This window comes from Strix uralensis, chromosome 5, assembly GCF_047716275.1.
Source record: "Strix uralensis isolate ZFMK-TIS-50842 chromosome 5, bStrUra1, whole genome shotgun sequence".
Classification (NCBI taxonomy): Eukaryota; Metazoa; Chordata; class Aves; order Strigiformes; family Strigidae; genus Strix; species Strix uralensis.
In genome coordinates this window covers 65,122,646-65,146,076 of record NC_133976.1, presented here as the reverse complement: position 1 = coordinate 65,146,076, position 23,431 = coordinate 65,122,646, and the positions used below count along the sequence as shown (strand labels likewise).

Genomic DNA, 23,431 nt, shown 5'->3' with positions numbered 1-23,431 from the left:
CTATGACCCAGGTAATGCACAGCTACCCACAGATCCAGATGAAGCCCAGTGAACCCAGCCCATGTGGTGGAAGCTTGTACAGAGCACACCATCACCATATGCCAGTGCATTAGCAGTAATGGACTGGAGAGAGGAAAAGGGACCAACAGTGGGTGAATTGGCTCACCGACTATGACAACATGAAGAAAGTCTCTCTTCCTCCCTCGTCACAGCTGTGGAGAAATTATCTCAAGAATTCCAGCAATTTAAAGAGGACATGTCCTACTCCCCACCTGCATGGACTAGAATCTCGGCTATTCGGAGCATTTGTTTCTCTACTCGAGAGAACCGGTACAAACCACGGGGGAAGCTGTGGCATCGGCTGCGTGACCATGGAGAAGACATGAGGAAAAGGGATGGAAAACCTACCTACCTCCTAGACGACTGGGTACGTGAGTTGGAAGGAAGAACAACTACAAAACGGGGTTCTTTTAGGAGAAATGCTGCTCCAGTTTCCAGTCAAGTGCCCAAACAGAGCAGAAAGGTTGACTTTGCTCACGATCCTATGAGAAGAACGTATGATTTGTATTCACAAGAAGTGAGGGATCAAGATGAGACTGAAACCCATTTGTCGACAGCAGGTATTATGACTAACATTAGAGGGACCCTGCCTCCAGCCAGGGGGAGGACAGTGACAATCAAGTTTATTGGTCCATGTGGATTTGATGGCCTGGCACATCTGACCCCCAGCAGTATAAGGCTTTAGTGGACACTGGTGCTCAATGCACCCTAATGCCGTCAAATTTTAAAGGGGCATTGAGAAAGCAATTGGAAAGATGACACAATATCTCAGTCTCCAGAGGTGACTCCAGAGTGTGAGGGAGAGGTATCCCTTCAAGGAAGATGTTATGTGTCATCCAAGCAAGTGAACCACTATGGAGAGAGGTATTCAATACTTGAGGGAGCTAGCCATGGGGGAGATGGTTTACTATGACCCAGATAATGCACAGCTACCCACAGTTCCAGGTGAAGTCTAGTGAACCTGGCCCATGTGGCGGAAGTTTGTACGGAGCACACCATCATCATAGCAGTAATGGACTGGAGAGATGAAGAGGGACCAACAGTAAGTAAATGGGTTGCATTAATCACAGAATGGGCTCGAACAGGGAGCCCCAGCTGTCCAGGAATACTGGAAGTGATTACAAATTGGCCAGAAGGCAAAGATTTTGGAATGGTGCCAGAGGAAGTGGTGACACGTGCTGAAGAGGCCCCACCATATAATAAACTACTGGATAATGAGAAGCGATGTGCCCTGTTTACTGACGGGTCCTGTCGCATTGTGGGGAAACATCGAAGGTGGAAGGCAGCTGTGTGGAGCCCCACACAACAGGTCGCTGAAGCTGCTGAAGGAGAAGGTGAATCGAGTCAGTTCGAGAGGTGAAAGCCATCCAGCTGGCCTTGAATATCACTGAGCTGGAAAAGTGGCCAATGCTCTGTCTCTATACTGACTCATGGATGGTGGCAAATGCCCTGTGGGGATGGTTACAGCAGTGGAAACAGAGCAACGGACAGCGCAGAGGCAAACACATCTGGGCTGCTGAACTATGGCAAGATATTGCTGCTTGGGTAGAGAATCTGGTTGTGAAAGTACGCCATGTAGACACTCACGCACCCAAGAGCCGGGCCACTGAAGAACATCAGAACAACTAACAGGCAGATCAGGCTGCTAAGATTAAGGTGGCTCGAGTAGATCTGGACTGGCAACATAAGGGTGAACAATTTATGGCTCGCTGGGCCCGTGACTCCTCAGGCCATCAGGGAAGAGATGCAACATATAGATGGGCTCGTGACCGAGGGGTGGACTTAACCATTGCTGCTATTGCACAGGTAATCCATGAATGTGAGACATGTGCTACGATCAAGCAAGCCAAACGGTTAAAGCCCATTTGGTATGGAGGACAATGGTTAAAATATAAATACGGGGAGGCCTGGCAGATTGATTATATCACGCTCCCACAAACTCGGCATGGCAAACACTATGTGCTTACAATGGTGGAAGCAGCCACCGGTTGGTTGGAAACTTACACCATGCCCCTTTGCCACTGCCCGGAACACTATTTTAGGCCTTGAGAAGAAAGTCTTGTGGTGGCATGGCACTCCAGAAAGGATTGAGTCAGATAATGGGACACATTTCCGAAACAACCTCATAGACACCTGGGCCAAAGAACATGGTATTGAGTGGATATATCACATTCCCTACCATGCACCAGCCTCTGGGAAAATTGAGCAATACAATGGGTTGCTAAAAACTACACTGAGAGCAATGGGTGGTAGAACTTTCAAACACTGTGATGTGCATTTAGCAAAAGCCACCTGGTTAGTCAATACCAGAGGATATTTCAAGCAAGCTGGCCCTGCTCAGTCAAACCTCCTACATACTGTACATGGGGATAAAGCCCCCATAGTGTGTATTAAAAATATGATGGAGAAGACAGTCTGGGTTACTCCTGCATTGGGTAAAGGTAAACCCATGTGTGGGATTACTTTTGGCCAGGGACCTGGGAGCACTTGGTGGGTAATGCAGAAGGATGGAGAAGTCTGATGTGTGCCTCAAGGGGATTTGATTTTAGGTGAAAATAGCCAATGAATCGAACTGTTAAATAAGCCTGTTATTGCAATTGGTGCCCCGCAACATCCTCATGCCACATCCAAAGCCTCCTGCTCCACTGACTGAGCCAACTCCACCTCGCTTCTCCAGCCTTAAAGACTGTCATGACAGATGTTACCCAAAGTTATGGACTACATTAACTCAGTAGACATTTTGGAAGGATGGTCCATAGGTAAGGAAATTATATCTGTGAGACCTGGGAAAGGGGTGGTGATTCCTTAGAATGTATTTGGAACCTGAGCATGACGTCAATGGTATGGAATAAGGGTGGAGACTGTCCTGGTTTCGGCCAGGATGGAGTTAACTTTCCTTGCGCTGAGAGGGAGCACAGCTGGAGGGCCGGGCCCAGATCGGTCATTGGAATATTCCATATCATGTGACATCATGCTCAGTATAAGGGGATGCGTACTCTCTCAGCTTCTGTTTTGGTTTCGGTTTCCCATTTGGTGCGGTGGGATTTCTGGTGTGGTTGGGATCACTGCTGGGGGTGGGCTGAGTACTGGTCGCTGGTTGGTGAGCCACTGCTGTATTTTACCTGTTTGGACTTACTATTGTTACTGTTGTTTTGTTACTATTACTAAATTTTTCTTTATTCAACCTATGAATTTCTTTTTTTTTGTCTGTCCCCTATTTCACCAGGGAGGGGAGGGGGAAGTAAACAACTGGCCACGTGGTGATTGGCTACCGGCCGAGTTTAAACCACAACACCATGAAGGTCAAAGCCTAAGGTGCCTGGGTTTTTTATGTCCTCCAAAATACCTTCTTTAGTCTTGATACACATCTGAAAGTTGGGGTGCCCCTCTGAAGAACATTTGTTGTAAGCCAATGAATCAGAATAGAAATTTTGCAAATTTATTCATTCTCCAGAGCTGTTTCTCTCCAAGTAAGACCACTATTCAATTCCAAGTAAGACAACTGTCCTCCATTCCAGCAATTTCTCTTACTGTTCTAATCTCAGCTAAGGTATAAAGAAAGTGTGACAACCAGGGATGATTTTGAAGTGAACATTAAAGTAAACCGGGACAGAAAAGTTAGACTGGTACTTAGCAGTTTTGAGGAAAGCTGTGATTTACACCAGTTAAAAGGGTAGTTTCTCTTTCTTTCACTAATGCAAAAGTGATTCTCTTTGTTGATACCCATTTAATTCTCCCAGAAACAAAAAGTGATTGTTTTAAAGGTAGACTTATAGCTCTATTTTATAGACACCAGTTTTATTGTCATATGAATGACAGCCAGGTAGATGGCTTTCAGCATATCCGCATGTTGTCTTAGATTAGGCTTAAGTTCATCAGCAAAAACTCTTTAAGCCTGAGTAAACAGTTATCCTTACAGTGAGGATAGAAATAACTACAAAAGATGCATATATTTTTTAGTTTTATAAAACTGGCTCTACATCTACTTTGAATGCAGTCCTCAGTTAATGATGGGGTTTGTTGTGTTCTTTTTCTTGCTAAAGGGACCAGTTTACAAACAATTAATATCAAAATACAAAGTTTAACACACTGCTGCACTTAAGAGATTCAGTTTTGTAAATAGTTGTGAACAAGTAATGAACGTATGTGTACAATAGGTTTCAATTTAAAATCCAAAGAAACAGTCCAGACCATATATTGGGGTTCTTTGTTTCAAAACTGAACTCCCAGCGAGTTTTCAGTTTAGCTGCTGGGAAACACAAAGATATGTTCACAAAAACAGTGTGAAATTTTCTCTTTAAATTTTTTTCTTTTTCTCCAAATCCACAACAAAGCATAATAGTTTTCACTTGACATTTTCGGAGCAGCTCTAGTGTTATGGGACCTTCTGTCTGCCTGTTTCTTTCTTTTTTCTCTCAAGGTGTAACCATTCAAAGCTTTTTGTCTGTTTCTTTCGGCAGCTGAATGTACTGTGATGGGCATTCCCAGTGTAACCACAAACCTTTCTGGATTCGGCTGTTTCATGCAGGAACATGTTGCTGACCCAGCGGCTTATGGTAAAATTTTTAACACTGTATCAAAATACCACCTCTGATTTAGGAAAGAAAAAGGCACAGCAACGATGCTGTTACTCCTCAATTTTGTGCTTTCACTAGTGCAATGGAGTTCATTGGAGGAATATATTCAGAGCTCTGAATGTCTCTTTATGTTGAACAAGCCATTCAAGCTGTCATATTTATCCAAACCCTGTCCAGATTCTTTCTCATTTGTCTCCCTTTAACCTTTTGTCATCTTCATCCATTTAAACTCAGCACTCTCCGTACTGCTTTAAGTCTCCCAGCACTTCCCTTTAATGCCTCTGGTTACCCTGTAATGCTCTGAGCCCTTCAAAAGAAGCAGTGAAAATCTGCTTCTCTTTGAATAGTCCAAGAAGGATGCACTGGGACTTCGAGGCCAGTGAAACTTGCCCCCACCAAACAAAGAGTAAATTATCATGTACACTGAAAAATAAATCTGTGAAAATAAAAGGAACCTACTTACAAATAAGAATCTGCTCATAAAGGTTTAGAAATGGTTTGTGATTGGAGTGTGGTGAGGAGGAGGGTAGCCAGCTCCTAGTGTGTTAAGACAATATTGAAAATGTACCCAAAGTGGGGCCTCTTTCTAAGTATCTTGGCTTGTCTGCCAATCAGGCAATGACAGCTCCACACTAGTATCAACTATGCCCTGACCTAGGGGCAGGGGTAGAGCCAGTTGAAAAATACAGCTATGCCTGCCTGAGTAGACATGTCTTTGAGAGCTTTCAGAAAGGTCACAGACTGAGAGCACAGGTCACTTGCTCTTCTCTGGCAAAACATAGATGTGAGCATTGACATAACTTACTGTACATTCCTAGGGGACACCGGGCACTTCAGTTAAGGTAGTTGTGCGTCTGTCTTGTTCATTAAAACAGCTGAGATCTAGTATCCTCTTCTTCCCAACACCCTGGTGTAAGGAAGGTGGTGCGAATAAAGGATTGATCTCGACAAACTGCACAGAAGCAAAGTTTACCTCAGCCCTCTCTCTACCAGAATTGTATATCAACTAATGTATGTGAGCTAGCTATCTCTATGGAAACACTTGTATTTCTACAGAAAACACAGCCTCTCTCCTACAGACTGATTCTGACCACACTTATAAATTCTACTACAAACTAGGAAAGCACTAGATTATTCTTTTTACAGCAGTCAGTATTTTAAAAATTATGGGAGATAAAAATTGTATGTCTTCATCCAGAAACTCTTGAATCCTTTTGGACATACTTACACAACAACAACAACAAAGCCTCTGAGTTGCTTGCTGAATTTCAGCCTGAAAGGTAAAGAAAATTAAAATTAAAACCCTATATTTCTCTGTAGCTTTCCATTCTATCAGAGTAGTAACAAATGTTCCAGTTATAGTTGCCTTCTAACATTAAAAAGAACATATAATACATGTAATGTTTGTAAGACTGTGTGACAGAAGGTCGAATGGAAATGTAAGAGATCAGATCCCATTTTAAATTCCACTCATCTTCACCTATTTTGTGTCCTTCAGGCATCTACATAGTTGACAGGAGGTTCCGCTCACCTGATGAATCATGCAACCAGCTGACTCAGTTCCTATATGGATTTTGTCAGCAGTCCCGGCGCCAGAGGATCATCCAGAGAAACCGAACTGAAAGGCTCTCAGATCTGTTGGACTGGAGATACCTAGGCAGGGTGTGTGAAACTATGTAATAGAAGTATTAAAAACTCCAGACACATAGGTCTAACTAGCAGTCTTCAGCATCATGCTACAGTGCAAGGAGACATCCCTGTTCTGAAATGCACTTCTCAAAGGTGCTAAAGGCAAAGCCTACCTTTACATTTCAGTGTAATGCTTCCATTTTCCAGTGGTAAGGAGAAATATTACTTAATATGTTAGAGCAGAAGCCAGTCACAGTCTTTGTACTCCTGGTGCTGAAGACAATGGAAAAAGCTTGTGTCTCTGACAACGCTGGCAACCCTACACTAAGTAGGATTTGTGCTTCAAAGTCATCTGGACTCTCAAAAATCCTACCTGTTCTTCCTAAAATGCTGCTGGGCCTTGTGGTTCCTCAACACTCCTAAACTACCTCTGTGCCTTAAAGGCAAAATAGTGTTTTTAATTTGACATATTTTTAATTTGACTGCAGTACCACCTACTAAGAAGAGTGTAGCAAATCAGTATTCTCAGGTCCAGAGGAGCAAAGAAGTGGATGCATGTATGTCAGTTTTGTAACTGTTTTGGACCTTGTCCCGCTCTGATATCTGTGTGAGAACCTTTCTCTTTATATGGTTCCCAACACAGCATAAGACCCCGACACAACAACCTATTTTTTCTGTACATGTGATGCAGGCTTGTGAATATAGTCGATCCATAAATATTTTTCCCAAATTCTTAAATACCAGGCCTTAGCAAACTCATAAATGTTACTTCTCCGTAACTGTTACACATGCTTCTTATGCAAGGATAAGTCCAAATTTATGTGTATACACATGCACACTTAAAGATATAAAATTTCCTGGTTAAAAAAGAGCCAGTTCTATCTTGAGGGATAAAGAATACCTGTCATTCAATAAGAACTACATTGACTGAGACAAGAGCTGTTTTCCATCTTAATACATCTTAGTCTTACAGAATCCTTATTCAGCTTCTGTTCCAGACTGTACTTCAGTGTGGAATCTAACATGAATGGCTCACTATCACAGCAATGCGTTCATTACAAGCAGCAGTATCAGTTGGATTCTGCTTAGCTGAAAACTTGTCTAGCCTTTGTTCAGCATGATCTTTTAGAAGATATGCATTTTATGTTCCTTTTTTTCCCTGCTTACATCTACCCAAGACTTCCCTGACTTGTAAAGGCATATCTTTTATGTTGCAGTATTACATGCATGCCAGACACTTGGCCCTCAGCAGAACATTCCCAGATAAATTTGAGATGGAACCAAGTGCTCCACCAAAGGTAAAGTCTTCCTTTGGAGATGCATTCATCTGCACTTTAGCTGCTTTACAAAGAGAGAAAGAGTGTGTGTGTCTGTGACAGAAAGAGTGAGAAGAGAGTTCATAAGTTTTGTTTTAACTGAAGGGAAGTAGGAACTCATGGTTAAAAGCTCAACAAGTCACAGACCAAAGGTCCAGTCAGGAGTTGTAATGGTATCAGATGCAAACACTAGAGGTACCAGGTGCAATATAGGAATTCAGGTGATTTAGAGTGACCTGGATGGGACTGTGCCACTTGAGACCAGCTGAAGAACTGGCCTTTGAAATTACTGTTAGAAGAGTGGCAACTTCTAATTTTGCTTCTGATAAATGCCGTGGAGATGTTCTGCACAAACCAAATAGAAGGGGAGCTGGGAAGGGATGTTCTAGGGAAAGTGAGGCAAAGTATTGCCTTAATCTAAAAACATGGATGGAGGCTGTGGCTGGAACTACCAGGGGTCAGTTTAAAGGCACACCTTCAAACAGTTCTTCCATAGTGCATATTAGCATCAATTTGAGAAGGGAGGCTGCTCAGATCCAGTGGTAGAACAATGTGATTTGAAACCAAACCTCCAGACACCTCCAGAAAGCAACTCTTTTTTTTTTTTTTTAATAATAAGAAGAAAGGAGGCTCAGACCAAAACCCCTTGCTTGGTTCTGGTTTTGCAGATACTGACATTATAATTAGAAAACTGTTTTAAAACTTCAGACTGAATTCTGAATTTCAGTAAGCATATTCTGACTACAGAACTACAGTTCTGAGTACAGAATGATAGGATTTCATGTTGTGTTGACAGTTTTAAGTCTCAATAAAAATAGTCGTATTTTGCAAAAGCAGTGCTGGAAGGGCAGCATATTGTTTATGGTACAGGCTAAAGATCAGTGCCATCTAAGCGTGTACTTACTGGCAGAGATGGCTGAGGGGATCTGGGTTCAGGGAATTTAATTTTAGAGTGCAGAGCATGTCTAGCTTACATCCCACCATTGCTTTCCTTTGAAGTGTTGATAGCCTTCAATTGCTGTGTGCAACTAATTGAGGAACACTGTGATAATATATACAATTTGCTTCTCTCTCTGCCAGACGGAAGGTTTCAGGTACCCCAGGCCTTCATCAGTGCCACCATCACCTTCTGTCTCTCAGCATTCCAGCCCTCACAATAGCGAAGATGAAAATGAAGATGAGGATGAAAGATACGATGAGGATGAGGAGGCCGAAAGAGATAGGCAAAACATCAAGTCTCCCTTTTCCCTTGGAGTATTGCCACAAGGAATGAAGAAGCAACATGGTGAATACAGGAACTGAATTCATTGCTCTCACCCTGGCAGGGTCTCTCCATCCATTCAACAGTTTCTCCTGTAGGCTTGGCAAGCTCTGTGTTAAGGACAGTGTGATGTAATTAGGGGAATCTTAAATGTTACTTGAGCTACACTGTTGGAAAGCCTAATATTATTTCACCTTGAAAGTAGTTTAAATGACAATTCTGTGCCCCTTTGCGGTAGAAAAGATTTCTCGGGCTTAATAAAGCTAGAGAAAGCTACAATCCCCTCAGGAGCTTATACAAACTGCAGATCATACCTTTCTTTACATAATCATCTATATTAATCATAGTCTATGCTGATAGCTCCATTATGGGTGTCCCAAATGAATTTCTGCTTCATTTATGTTTCCCCTTTTCCCCTCCCAAACTAACATGAACTTTAAAGCAGAGCTCAAAAAATTCAGAGAAAAAAGTGTTATACTGGTGAAAACTTGTCAGCATTAAGAAAGATAAACTGAAAAGAAAATTATCTTTCTTTTTTCTTATGCTGTTTATTGTAAGCTTACATCATTTAAAACATTTTTTTACAACGCACAGATGTGTCTTGATCCAGTGGTAAAACATACTTCCTGTGGAACAACATAAAGTCTTATGCAGTGGGCATTTGAATTTTAGAGACAAGTGAAGTCATCTTTCTGAAGTTATGTAGACCCACAATAAACAGCAGACCATTCGTTTTCTGATTCCTCTGGTATGTCTCTTTCATTATTTTCATCTTGTCTTTGATTCTAAGTTTGTTAACAAACTAGTTTGGGAGGAAATTAATGTGACTTGACTAAATTTCCTTAAGTAACACCTTCCCCTGCAGACAAACCTACATGTCATAGAGCAATGTGGCAACATTCAAAGATGAGTAACTCTAGTTCTTCCAATTGCCCCATTAGTCCGTGGTCTACTTCACTTCTAGAATAGACCTAATCATAACAAATAATGCTAAAAGAATTCCAAGAACACATCTGCCCCACAGACATAATTTCGAAAAGCACTTGAAACTTCAAAGTGCTTGGGGAATAATTGAACCTCAGGACAAGAATTAGACATTTTATTTGCCTTACAGAAAGCTTTCAAAAGTATTTCGATTCCTAGAGACACAGAGAGTGCCTGAACATGCTCTTCAGAAGTAGATCTTGACATGAAGACATTAGGAAGGAGAATCATCTTTTATTTTAGAAGTTTGTGCATCAAAAATTTCTCATGCTGTTCAAGAAAAGAGATTCCAGGGCTTGATTCAGCCTGTTCTTCAGCAGGTAGGACAGTGTAACCTTCGGAGGTATTTACCTTCACTGTCAATCCCAGGGGGAACCTAGATTTCCAACTTTGATTAGTCACCTACCTTTCAAACACCTACCAACATTTGATGATGTGGTTCTTACTATAGGCCATATAGAATAAAAGTGATTAGGTGCCTATTTGTATTTTTGGCCACCTAAAATCAGTTTTAAAATTGGACTTTCAGTCTTAAGTTGATTTGGATACCTGAAAGAATAACTACTCTCAGAAGACAGGCTCAGGTTTTTATGGCAAAAACTTAATTGGATTTAAAAGAAGTCACTATTTTTAGCCATCTAAAAAGTAATTAAAACAATGAGTAGTTATTTTTCATGTGTAAGTGGTGAAAACAAAGATACTGCAAATATTTTCTTTCATACAGTTTACAAAGTGGAGAACAACTGCATTTTGTGAGTTCAGAAATGTATATTCTTCCCCAAAGAGATTTTAATCAAAGTTCCCTTGCGGAATCAAAGAATGTAATGGCTGAGAGTCCCAGTAAAGAACAATTTAAAGGGCACATTGATTGAAAGGTCATGTTCTCTTAAAAAAATATTATTTCAAGAAATCTGACATTATTGCGTGTATTTAAGTGCACTGTTGTAGGGAAGAAAAACATTTCACCCCAAGTTCCCTGCCATCAGAATTGCATTAGCATCATCTGAGAGTGATCCAGCACTTTGTTACCTAAAAATGTTCTAGCCACAGGCTGGTGAACATCTGTTCATCATCATTCCAGACCCAGATTCATTGCAGTGCTGAGAGATGTGATCGCTACGCACATATTGTAAATATTGCTAAGTGATGGAAGCACAGCACAGGCAACGTGGAAAGTGGAAAGGTTTTGCTAGGGTTCCATTAAAACAACTACACTAGTTCTCTCTGGACAAGTCCCAGACAAGAAAAATAAGCAACATGTATGATCCAGGTTGCAGGTTGTCTTAGATGTGCTTACGGTGTTTGAGCTCCCTGGGAAGAGCAGAGAGCTGGCATGACATCTTGCACAAACCCAACTGTGTTTGTTTCAGCACGCTCACATGCTTTGAACACCTGCCTGGTGACAGAAAGTGAACAGTTTTTGGGACATGACTAATGTGAATACTGTGCCCATTTTTCTCAGAAACGGTCCCACAGTGGCCAAAGTGACCTCTGCCTCATGCCTCTAGGCTTATTTTAGTTTTGCCTTGAATGCTAGGACTACCCATCAGTAGCAAGGCAATTTAACTACAGCAAAACATTTCTGCTTTTTGAATTTGCAGTGTTAGAGGGAATGGCTTTTCATTCACTCAAGGCAACAGATTGCCTAACTTAAATGTCACACATTTCTAACAGTTACTGACATCTGACAAGCTTGGTAGCAGCTATGTTACATAAGCGATTATCTGCCAGATTGAAAATGAGAGAGTTTCACAAACAGCTCACCAACAAGGCAGAATGTTTATTCTATTTCATGAAATTTGTAAAGAATTGTTGAAGCTAGTGAGTTTAGATCAGGAATATGTACAAGAATCAGTCAACTGGGAATGTGATTAGTACAGTTTTTGTACTTCTGGGACATTTAGAGGCATATGAATTTCATGATACTAATAAACCAAAGGATGTATAAGCCTTCTACTTTTTGTCTGAGCACTGACTGATCATACTGTAAAATATGCTGAAAAATAACTTAGATGCACCTGAGATATTCAATGTAGGCTTGAAACCAAGAGCAATTAAATTAATGAAAAGATTCTGGTGGATACCATTGGTCCTTAGATGAAGTTCATCATTAATGCATTCTGCCATACAACATATACAGCTATTGAAAGATATACTAGTGCTTAAAAATCACCAAACAAGGACATTTTGATTTCTCCAGTTATGTTCCTCCATGAAATGATATAGATTATAAACAATTACTGAAAGTACCTATAGTCCCATGATAGAAATTAATTCCTCTGTTCCTCCAGCTGCATTTCTGTGTGTTGAGGAGAAGCACCATTATAGTTAGTATGAGTTAATAAAATTAATTGGCAGTGTCATGAGAAAGATCAGAGGAAAGTAGCATTATAAGATGAAGAGCACGACTAGGATTAAAGGTTAAAAAAATAAAACATAGTTGCTTGGACATAAGAATCATGTGGTTACTTTTTAATGACATGAGAACTACAGAGGGCTTTCCAGTAAGACCACAAAACTACATAAATAATGTTAAACATATCCTTATCAGCATGGAATAATAATTAACCAATTTATGTATAATTCCAGTTTTGCAGCTCAAAAAACAGGCCAAGAAAAAAGTACAATAACGATGCAATTAATATTCTGCGTGCCTGTTGTCATGCGTGACACTAGATTTGTACCTAGTACACCACCAGTGTACTCCAGCAGTGCTGCACCTCCTGACATCAGTAGTGACTGTATGCCATAGTCATAATGAGGCCCTGATCCTGTAAGACCTATTCCTGTATGTGGTGGGACTTGCTCAATAGGATTGTTCAGAGTATGTTTCAACATGCATGTAAATGGGACAGCACTGGGGTCTAAGAAAGTGCTGTTGCCTATTCTCTGTGGTAAAAGATATCTGCAAAACAAATCACTGGCTTTGAGTCAAAGATAGCTGGATTGTTTTAATATCTCACTGACTTTACTGACCATCAGCAACCTACAGGGCCAGCAGTGAAGTGGTGAAGGAATCTACCTTTATCAGAAATAAAAAGGCTTCAGTATACAGCTGGGTGGAAGGTGACAAAAGGTGTCACAATGACTATTGAAAAATTGTTTTTAATGAAGTCGTTGTCCAAAAAGACAGTTTTAATCATCTTTTTGGGTAAAATGGTACAGTGTATTTTAAATTCTGGGTGGGACATAAAAAATGGTCTAAATAAAGCAGGAACTTTACAAATGCTTTTGTTATCTGAGCTAGTAGCTTTTAATCCGTTTGCATTCAAAATTTTGCAATGCATATATACGTCACCCTTTGGGAACTTAAATACTCTGTTTACACAAGTCATGATTTCAGGGTATACGCAATACAAATGTTAAAGAAATTTGAAGTATTTCACCAGTTTGATAGATTATCTGTCAAGTAGCCAGGGTGATGACTGTTTTCTTCTTCAACTGTAAGACAAGACACAATGGGGAAAAATAAACTGTAGATAAAGAAAAGTTCAGTCAGTCAAAGTTTTCACAAGATAGATGTGTCTCAGGCACAGGCCTAGTGTAACATGACTGCTTAGCTAAGAGATGCAGGCATCTGTAGAAATAATCATGTTTTCTCTCATTTTAAATGTAGGAATTTTTCTGTTTGCTGAAGAGCAAAGATACAAACCATGTCCAGAGAGGTATCTTAGTACACAGCACAAATTTTTCACGCAGAAGAAAATAGTGTATTTGTTCTTTATTTGCACATTTCTCTCAGTCAAGAGGATTCTAAAATCACTTAAAAGTGATCTTCTGAAAGTGTATGGCTTACCCAGGTTTCACTGCCTTGTTACTCCCTAGTACAATGATGGCAGTGTTATTCCACATAGTATTTTTCAAACAAACTGCCAGTGCTGCTTAACTCTCAGATATGTCACCTTTTTTCTCAGGGGGCTGTTGCTGTCCACCGTCTCCTCTGGAACAGCAACAGCAGGCAGGAAAATACCCCTAAAATTTATGAATAGTGAACTTCAGAGGATTTTCTCTTTTTGTTAGCACACAAATGACACTTTCACTGATTTATCTTTAGAATTGCTCATATATTTTGTCCAAAGCACTATGCTCATTGTTAATTCTGCCTTTCTCTCTCAGTCAAAATGCCACTGAGTTTTTTTGGTTAGCAAAGTTCTGCCAGGACATGGAAGAGAGAGCTGAGCACAGACCCCCCCAGCGCTGCATGAGGTACAGTGGGAGCTTTCAGGAAGTGTCAAAGACAGGAGTGGTTCCAGCATATCTGCACATACACCAGGTAAATTCTGTGAGGTGTTTCTCACACCCTCTCTTCACTTCAGGAAAGGTGTGTACTTTAGATAACCAAGGAGAGGTGATATCGCAGGGATGGCAAGGCAGTTATTTATCACACACAGTTGATGATGTCAAGGGCGATGAGGCAGTAACAGGCCTGTCTTACCACTCATCTGTGAAAGGTACAAACTACCTCTTACTTTACTAGGGTTTTACTTCACATTCCTAATTAAAGTGCTTTTTCTTCCTGTCATAATGACAGAAATTAAGAGTCTGAATAAGGAACTCACAACCAGAACAATAAGAAAGAAAGGTATCTTCTAGCCACCTTCTGTTCCTCCCTGTCCTGAACCAGAGAGGGGTAGAGCATAACTTAGACAAACTCCTGGGCTTGTATATGCTACAACAGCCTCGCCAGCACCCAGGGACCAGAGCACAGCACAGACTCTCCACAGCCTGCAGGGTGTATCCTCCTTTTACAACCTCCCCGTTCCCAGCTCCATTTCCAAAAAAACCAGTCTATGTACCTGAAGAGGTGAAAGGTAGAAAGACAGAGGACATGAATAGCATAGATTTAGGGTCTCAGCCTGGTGAGTTGTATGTATGCATCAGACCATGAGGTGTTCAGGATAATGGCTTTGCAGGAAAGCTGGTCTAGGGAGGAAAGGTGAACTATAGCAGGGTGAGGGAGCTGGGGAACATAGGATAGGGGCCCTCATCTAAGAGGGTGCAATATGTGTGAAGGAGATGAGGAAACAAGTTATTTAAGCCTGACTCAGTAGCTGGGTTTTGCTGGGGGGTGTTATGGAAGGGAGACGTGGGTTCTGAGCTTCGAAGGAGGAGCTGGAAGCATGTAGCTGGTGGTGAGGACAGAGAGATGGGAGGGTTAGACAATATCTTTGGGAGGCTGGGAACATATAAATGAATTATGGGATTTTTCAGGATATTTCAGGGCTCTGCCTCTAAAAGTCGCTGGGACCCCTTGTCAGCTGTGCCACTGATAAAGCTCTCGAGTCAGGTGTGAATCCCACAGCTCATCTGCTAGCTTTTTAGGATTCTTTTTAGCCTTTACACCAGGACATAAGAGCCAATGGAGGAATGAAAATTTCACAAGCAAATAATATTCTGCAGAAAAAGAAGCCCCAGTAGAGTTCTGTTTTGGAAAATTCAATTCAAAATAGCCATTCCCTTGAATCTAAACCAATAAAAATCTGAAAAGCAAATTAAAAGCAGAATATACGAAAGTTTACTAAAATTTACTATCATTTATCTGATTCATGTTCTAATCTGTGTAAACGTACACCCTAATACAATACACAGTGTAAATGTAGACTCTAATACAATGCACTCTGTGGAATAATATCTAATTTCAAATGAGATCTTAACCTTTTAGATCAATTTACTAAATCGTTAGTATATTAAATACTGATGAACCCTTTTTTAAAAAGGCAGGATAAGACAAAACATGCATTTACCTTCTTCTTGTGCTTTCCATAAGGAACTAAGGAACAGTGCTGCAGCTTCAGAAAGAGATAAAGCATTTGTGTTTTGGCTGCGTGTTTCTAGAATTATAAAATCAGAGATGCATGGTTTGTTAGTGCTTACTGGCATTTATTTATTTTGTTCTTTGCTTTTTTATCTCTATAACTAGAGACCCAAAGAGAAAAAAATACTGTTGTCTCCTTCGCTCTATAACATTCTCTGCTCAAAACCAGCCTGATAAATATCTAACACAGAAGAAACTAGCAATCTTTTTAAAAAGGAGGCTGTTTTAAAGTCCCTTAGAAGGTAAAAAGAACATTTTCTTTTTTTTCATATGTTCCTTACTTTGCTACAGCATTCTGTTTCCTCCAGAAACATTGTCTAGCAGAGATTTATGTTGTCTACTGTTGTCAGTTCAGCACAATTAATAACTTGAAATGACTTTTTCCAGTGGAAAAAGAAAGTCAAAGGTACTGATGATAATCCCACTTAACAGCCAGGTCAGTCTGGAACATCACTTATGTAAATGAAGTCACAGTGGTACACAAGAGAGGAAAGTCAGACGGTCTTTATCGTGTACTTTTTGGAATGAAGGAACTAACAAAAGGGAGTTTAATGGCTTCCTTGAATGTAATTCCAGGAAAGCAAATCCCCTCAAATTTCCACATATTTCTCCCATAATCTGAGCAAAGACTGATGTGTTATGTACAACTGGGGACACATACTTACCAAGCTGCATTCTGTCAAACAGATCCTTTCGCTGGTTCTCATCTGAAATGAATCGACGTCCCTCTACAAAAGCAGTGGGAAAAGGGTGAAAACAACCTTGCAAATCTGTTATAATTCCTATTTTACGATCCCTAAATTAGTCTTTTAAAAGTACAAAATTACAGCAATACTTCAGCGAGCATAAAATGGAAGGCACAAATCCATCCTGGGATCTTTCCAAATCAGCAATAGCCCATCCTAAACTGAACCACTCAAGACATACTTTATTCCATAGAACTGGTGTTTCAGCACTTTTCATTCTCATATTAATCTGCTGTAGGAACAGTACACAGGGAGCAATTCACTGTCTTTTCCTCACTCTTTCCTCAACTGCTGTACAGTCATAAAGCCTTCAATCTCTTTGCTGGACTATAAAGTATTGTCTTTTAAAGGGATATTTCTATTTTAAAAATGAAATAATGCATCAATAAGAAATAAAAAAAATTAAATAATGCGCCAATAAGAATGATATACAGGTCAGTATAGAAGTAACACAGTGCATTATTCAGTTGGAAGATTTAAACAAAAGAAAAAAGGGCCTAATTCTTTGCTTTTATGAATAGAAATAATTTTATTAATGTCACTAGAACTTCCTCAGTTACACTTACAGTTGTTTGGGGCCTCTATTTTCTGTTGTTATTATTTGTATTGTCTCCCTTTTGCATTTCTCTCAGGATCATGAGCTTCAATTTTTTTTTTCAATTTAAAGAACACTATTTTTCTTGATCTCTTACTGAGTGAGAATAAGGAATGATAACTATATCTGTGTGTCTTAAACCCCCTTTAATATTATTTCCTCTAAGGAAGCTGCTTTTCCAATAGGTGTTACAATGAAGCTTCAAACTCTATACATTTTCAGTACTTTGTTTTGCTTTTCTTTTTCCAACACTTGCTTTCTTCAATTTGATTTCTTTAAAAAATAATAATACTGGTGATGCCACTGTTTCAGAGACAAGAAGAAATAACTAATTAGCACATCCCTGCAGGCCTCAGCACTTTTACCTCCACAGCATCCTTGGGGATTTACTGCTTGTGTGGAGTCAAGCGGATCAGGAATAATCCAATGGTAGAGAAAGTTATCTCCTCAAAACACAGTGAGCTTGGGACTTACGTGCACCCTTCAAATAGAGCATAGCCTGAGGAGTCCAGTTTCTCCTTTGGAAATGAGCCTTTATGCCAAGAAAGAGAAAAGAGACATGTCAGCATTGCATGCCATTACTTAAACAGCACCAACCTATGAGATTCATGGATGCTGCACATTCAGCCTGAGTGAGCAGTTTACCTGAGGTGCGCTCCAGGAGGAAGCTATGAAGGATGCTGCCAGGAACAGTGCCATTGCAGATGCTGTCAGTTTACGGAGTCCCTGTACACAACAAAGAACCACAAGGTACAGGAAAAGCCTTTCAGAGCTGTAGATCCTCTCAGCTCCAAATCTAAATGTGAGGATATTCCAGACACTCCTTTCTCCCTGTCTTGCTGCCAAACCTCTTCTTGCTCAGTGACTATTTCAGCTTCAATATACAGTGATCTGATGGGACGATGAATGTTAAATCAAACATACTTTATTCTTTCTACTCATATTCATTATAAAGGTTCCATACCGGTGAGAACTGCCATCTAGGCAAGCACCTTTTCTGCTCCTCTTTACAAGGATCCTCCAGAAATGAGAGTTATGTACAAACTAAGGGGGAAAGACAATATATCTTGATCTTTTGAAACCTTGTTTAGACAGCAAGCAAACGTAGGGGACTTGCCATTCCAAACAAACAAATAAACGAACAAACCAGGAGAGTGGATCTCTACTTCCTCAGGAAAAGAAAGGTTTTAAACTTAGCATACTATTTGCATCAACCATGATTACACACATGTCAGGCTTTTTTTGATGCCTGGAGTTTGTTCGCTGATGCAGCACATGCAAATGAAAGCATTGAATATGAATCCTCTGCAAACAAGTTGCATCTCTGCTTGTTCGCACAGACCATGTTTTTATTCATGTATTGATAACAGTGATGGTCAACAGAGAGCATCTAACATTATGATTCACAGTGGTTTATTGCATCTTGTTTATGAGAGCACATTGTGCTATTAATGTTTTTTAATGCAGTTGATTCAAACACACTGAATATAACTATGTGTATATTTCTCTCAGGTTATTTTAAAGTTAAAATTATTAAGCCCCATGCAGTTCCTAAATATTATACTCACATGAAAAAGCATAAACTGCAAGCTACATGTTTCCCACACACCAAAAGAGTCTCACTCACCTTCATACTTAGTTCAGTGGCAAATCTTCAGTCTTCTTTTCTTGGAATAATGTGTCACAAGAACTCCTACAGGTTTGGGGGTCCCTTTTTAAATCTTCAGAGTGAAGGTACCCTCCCCCTCTGTGGCAGGGCGGAGTAGTCTAAAGGGATCTCTTGTCAGCCCTGTAGATGGAGAAGTAGAAGGTCTGATGACTCCTGAGGGAAACCTGTAGTCTTGCGGCAAGACAGAGAAATGATTGAAAGATGGATACACTTGGAGATGCACTGCATTAGCCAGGTGAATACCTTCTGAATACATCAGCATCAGCCCTGTGCATTTGCAATACGTCACCTTCTTGCTAGATGATCGATAACCACAGCCAGAAGCAGGTATTAATATGGATGGTGAGTGTTTACCTAGGATAATCTAACATATATCAGATTGCTATCCATTGTGGGAGCTGGAAAAGTTAGTAAATTACTCTCCGGTCATAACATGTCAACATCAAGAAAAAGGTGACTTATCCAGTTAGTGTACATTTAGAGGATGCAGTCTCTTGTTTGATTCTGTAATGATCTCTTGCATCTAGTTTTCTTACACACAAGTGAAAATACAAAGCTGAATAAAAACCACCAAAAAAAACCCCAACGCCTAATAGTCAGAAACACTTTTCTGTCTCATGGATTGGTTGGAGTAAAAGCCCAGGTCATGGGCTTGAATAGGTCAAGTGGTGGAGCAGTAAACAGAAAAAAGGCAGGAAGCAGGAAGCAGAAAAGCCATTTCCATAAGCTACTTCTACGTGATTGTTGGACTCATTGCAGTCATAGACAGTGGGTTTGGTCCTCAGGCAAAGAGCTCATCATGCTTGATGCCTAGCCTTGGTGGTTCTGCAACTAGGGTTTTTATCTCTCCTCCTTCATTTTTTCCTTTGTAAAATGGGAGAGGGGAGCAGAAGGAGAAGCAAAGCAAACAGGGAGCTAGAAATTTTCTCATTAGAAAACTGGCCAATAGAAAGTTTACTGTGGCAGCCTCAGAAACAAAATATGGGTCAGCCCATATGTGTGACAAACACCGGCTCATGTATGTGGAGTCTGAATGAGGAGTGTGCAGATGGGCACTGCTAAGGCTTGTTATGAGCCTTTCCCTGACATGATGTGTCTGTGAAGACTTCTCTGAAGCACACTGTTAGAGATGGTACAATTGCTCTCCTGCTTTTGGGGGGATATTGCTCTGTTCTCTGTTCATGCCAGACAGAATTGTTCATTGAATATACAGAACCAGCGTTAGCTGCAGCTCATTCTGGTATAGGTGCAAGAAATGAGAGGGAAGTTCAGGTTTTGGCCTCATGCAGCTCTTGTGATGTCTGGGAGCTGCTGTTATACCTCTATCTTTTTAAAAAGGCCATACCAGGATGCACCCTATACAGCAGAAGGGATTCTACTTGCATTTACTTCAATGTGAAGTTTACATTTTCCCTGCTCTTTTCCTCTTGCTCTGACAGATCAGAGACATTCCTTGATGATGTTTAACCCTTAGCTTTAGAAGGGGACTGTGCATTGCATCCAGGAAACATTTAACAAGCAGAGACTTGGAAAAGATAAAGCTACTCACCTATTCCCTTTTGGAGTGACTTCAGAGCTTCTCTTTATGTACAGTCCACAGGGCCAGAATCAAAACATACAACTGAGTCTGTGAAAATTAACCCCCTAGCTTTGGTATTGGTCAATGTAAAGTATATTCTCTTCACAATGGTTCTCCTTGTGGTAGATAAAACAGAATGTGTTGGCAATGAAAATAAGGCCTGGTTCTCCTGCCACTGGAATGAGAGAAGTTAACACAAAATAAACTGTGAAGACAACCAGCCCAGCCCCTTCTGTTGGAACTGGGGAGAAGGGGAAGAGAATGGATGGCATGAATGGTGGCATTGCATTTACATTGTTACCACTCTGTAGGAAGACAACTTCAGCTTTTCTTTTCTTTTGACCACTTACAAAGTCTGAGCTGCTCTGAGTTGGTGTTGCTGGAGTCTCACTCTCTCTTCTGAACCTGGCTGTATTTCCAGAGGCCCACTCACCTCCTTGTAGAGACTGGGGATTATTTGAGGCTTGCTGGAGGGCAGCAGGGACCTGAACTGGACTGGTCAAAACCTGAACTGGCTTATTGTGGGGTCAAGTGACCATCAGCTCAAGATCAAATGCAGGGCCTTGACAGCATCCTCTTAAATTAAATGGGTTTAATGCTGTACCATTAGATGTCTCAATGGCACTAAGGTGTCTAAAAGTAAAGTGTTTAGTTTCAACCAGTAGCAAGAGACAGGCTACCTTGCCCAAAACACCATCCAGGGCACCTGAGACACGTACATGGGACTGCCAGCTGTGACACAGGACCTGCAAGAGACCCAGGACTCGTGGAGAAGCAGCGGAAGGGCAGGCAGAATCCCTAGGGCACCTAAAATGTCACTAGTTGCTTTTGACAAGGATCTGAATCACTACCACAGAGTGCAGGGAAAGAGGACTTCAAGGAGCACTCTGTGGCCGCAGAGTGTAGAGCATCAGAAGGACTGAATTCCCCTCTGTGTCTCTTCATTGGTTTCAGACAGCATTTTGCACAGTCAACATTAGGTGAAATGAACCCAATTGAATTTCCATAACGTTTTTTTCCCAGAAGGTTTTTATTTTTCCCTGAAATTCTCTCTGCCTTTGTGACTTAGGGCCCTAAATCCATTTATTTTTACTATGACCACTGATTCTAAGTTGCTTTGGTGTTTCAAAAAAAGAATATTTCAAAACCACCTCCCTGGAAATGTGTAAGAAGTCTACATGCAGAACAAAGAATTCCAGGTTTGTCAATTCTACTTTAGTGATTAAAATTTAAAAGACTCTTCTGCCTTCATAGCGCTTTCCTGTCATGATCCTATGAGAAGGTGGTCATCTCACTCTTTCCAGAAATCTAACCACTTCTAGGATGGCATATGGGACTTATTTATTTGCAAACAGCAACAGAAGGAAATATTTTGGGAAGGAAATGCCTGTACTGAGAGTGTTTACATTCAAAAAAACCCCGTGTGGATGTGTATGGGCATATGTAAGCTTGTACTCTTGAAAAATGAAGTAGCCTATAATTGGGTTATGGATCATAACACACAAAAACTACAGCACTTCAGGATGATGAGCTGTACGTGGAACGCTCATTGTCAATGCTGCCATTTCTCAGCTGATTCACATAAATAAGGAAGTGGCTTTGGCATGTAATCAATACCCTAAGTGAGGGAAGTAGAGTGAAGCTTGCTGTAGCAGCAGGACCTCTTATTAGAAAGAACATAACCTATTCTTATTCTTAAAGACAGTCTAAAGGGCAGAGACTGCTTATACTGACACTGTAAATGATAAAAAGCCAATTTCTGGGATTGGAGTTCAGTGCTGAGCTGGGTAAAAAAGTACTCGTGTGGTGGAGTTTTAACTAGTGGAGTCAAACATACATCACTAACTTGCGTCACAACCGTGTACTTTCCCAAATCTTTCCCTAAGAATACAGACTACAGTCATTGTACCTGTCTATTTTTAAACTTCTGGTAAGGACGCCAGTGATCCATTGCTTGCTTTTGAGTAAAAGGTGTAGCTGTTGTGTGTAGGTGGCCAGTAGGTAGGTCAGAAAATATGGTATTCTGGTATTGATGAAAGAGAAGAAACTTCAAGGGATAATTATAAGTAAAAGTTAAACATGTTATGTGGGGTAAGGGATGTCTAAAAGTATCAGGAAAGAGTAGAAATCCACAAATATTTGAAAGAAACAAACATCACAGAAAGAGGTATTCTGAAGTTCAGTGAGCCATAGGATGGTACAACTTTTTTTTCAGTAAGGGACAAGTCTGGGGCAAACACCAGGAAAAAAAGACCAGCTGAAAAACTCCAGTTTTCAAGCTGGAAAAGAGACCTGCCCATTCAAGTACAGGCATTTACAAAGTACATTAGCAGAAGCTGTACAGCTCTTCAGACAGGCAGATACTACTGAACGTATCTCACAGAACATACCTTTCTGTAATGACAGAAGCACCAAAGGCCAAGGAATTATCTGACCTTTTCTTCCACCCCCATGAACTTGGCAAAGAGCATTTTTGTCTTTGTCAAGAAGCTACCTAGCAAGCAACAAACTATGCTGAGCATTACGCATGCAGTCGTCTTCTTTTGGCTGAGCAGTGTGTTTGTCACACAGTCTCACCCCTGGAGCTGGGCAAGAAATACATGCTGCTGCTGAGCAGCTGGATGCCAACATTTTGTTGTAAACAGTCAACAGAATTGGAAGAAAGGAAAAAAGGTGAGTTACACTGAGAGACTGCATGATAACGAGACAGTCAGGCGTCAGAGACTGCAACAGCCGACTCCACATTCTTGACAAAGAGCTCAACCTCTGTGAACATGGTCTGTAAAATATGCAGCCTCTTGGGCTGTTTTCCCTTGCCCATGCGTGCTGTGAGGGATGGAGTGGGGTTGATACATTTATATAGAAATACACATATTTATAGGCAAAATACCTAACTTGTGTGAAGGAAAATGTTGTTAAAGTCCAAACAGAAAACCCTGGGGACTATTTTCAAGACAAACCAAGTAACTTAAGAACTCTGCTGCATTAACATTTGTTAAACTTTGAAAACATTTGTCTCAATATTTGCCCATGCATACTTAACATGAGGTATGCTTTACCCTTAAATAACATGTATTTTAATCCCACCATGCAGAGAACAGGAACCCTACTAAAATAAGAGTATTTTTTTGTGTTGTAACAACAAATGTTGTTGTTTGAAACAAAGCTTGGTTCTAGAGGCAGAAGTCCAATTTAGGGGA

At 40.6% G+C, this 23,431-nt stretch overlaps 2 protein-coding genes across 6 annotated transcripts in view; one reads left to right on the top strand and one right to left on the bottom strand.

The window, feature by feature from the left end:
- Window positions 1–9,583, top strand: part of GYS2 (glycogen synthase 2) — a 55,502-nt gene extending 45,919 nt beyond the window's left edge. For all 5 annotated transcript variants that reach the window (XM_074871399.1, XM_074871396.1, XM_074871395.1 and 2 more), the window contains 4 exons: window positions 4,521–4,616; window positions 6,136–6,299; window positions 7,484–7,564; window positions 8,663–9,583. In XM_074871399.1, coding sequence (XP_074727500.1) covers window positions 4,521–4,616; window positions 6,136–6,299; window positions 7,484–7,564; window positions 8,663–8,884 — 563 coding nt within the window. In that variant the 3' untranslated portion in view covers window positions 8,885–9,583. The remainder of the gene's footprint in view (window positions 1–4,520; window positions 4,617–6,135; window positions 6,300–7,483; window positions 7,565–8,662) is intronic.
- A 3,626-nt stretch (window positions 9,584–13,209) lies between these two features.
- Window positions 13,210–18,616, bottom strand: SPX (spexin hormone). Its single transcript, XM_074870255.1, has 6 exons — window positions 18,611–18,616; window positions 17,629–17,709; window positions 17,458–17,515; window positions 16,308–16,370; window positions 15,572–15,658; window positions 13,210–13,268 (listed from the first exon to the last, which is right to left on the bottom strand). Exons 1-6 carry the CDS (start codon window positions 18,614–18,616, stop codon window positions 13,210–13,212), a joined length of 354 nt encoding a protein of 117 aa, XP_074726356.1.
- Between the last annotated feature and the right edge of the window lie 4,815 nt (window positions 18,617–23,431).

Excerpts from the sequence above, each read along its gene's own strand:
- SPX (XM_074870255.1), bottom strand. Across the intron at positions 17,516-17,628 it reads CCTCCTGGAGCGCACCTCAG|GCTCATTTCCAAAGGAGAAA; the intron begins GTAAACTGCTCA and ends CTTGGCATAAAG. Across the intron at positions 16,371-17,457 it reads GCTCTATTTGAAGGGTGCAC|AGGGACGTCGATTCATTTCA; the intron begins GTAAGTCCCAAG and ends CTGCTTTTGTAG.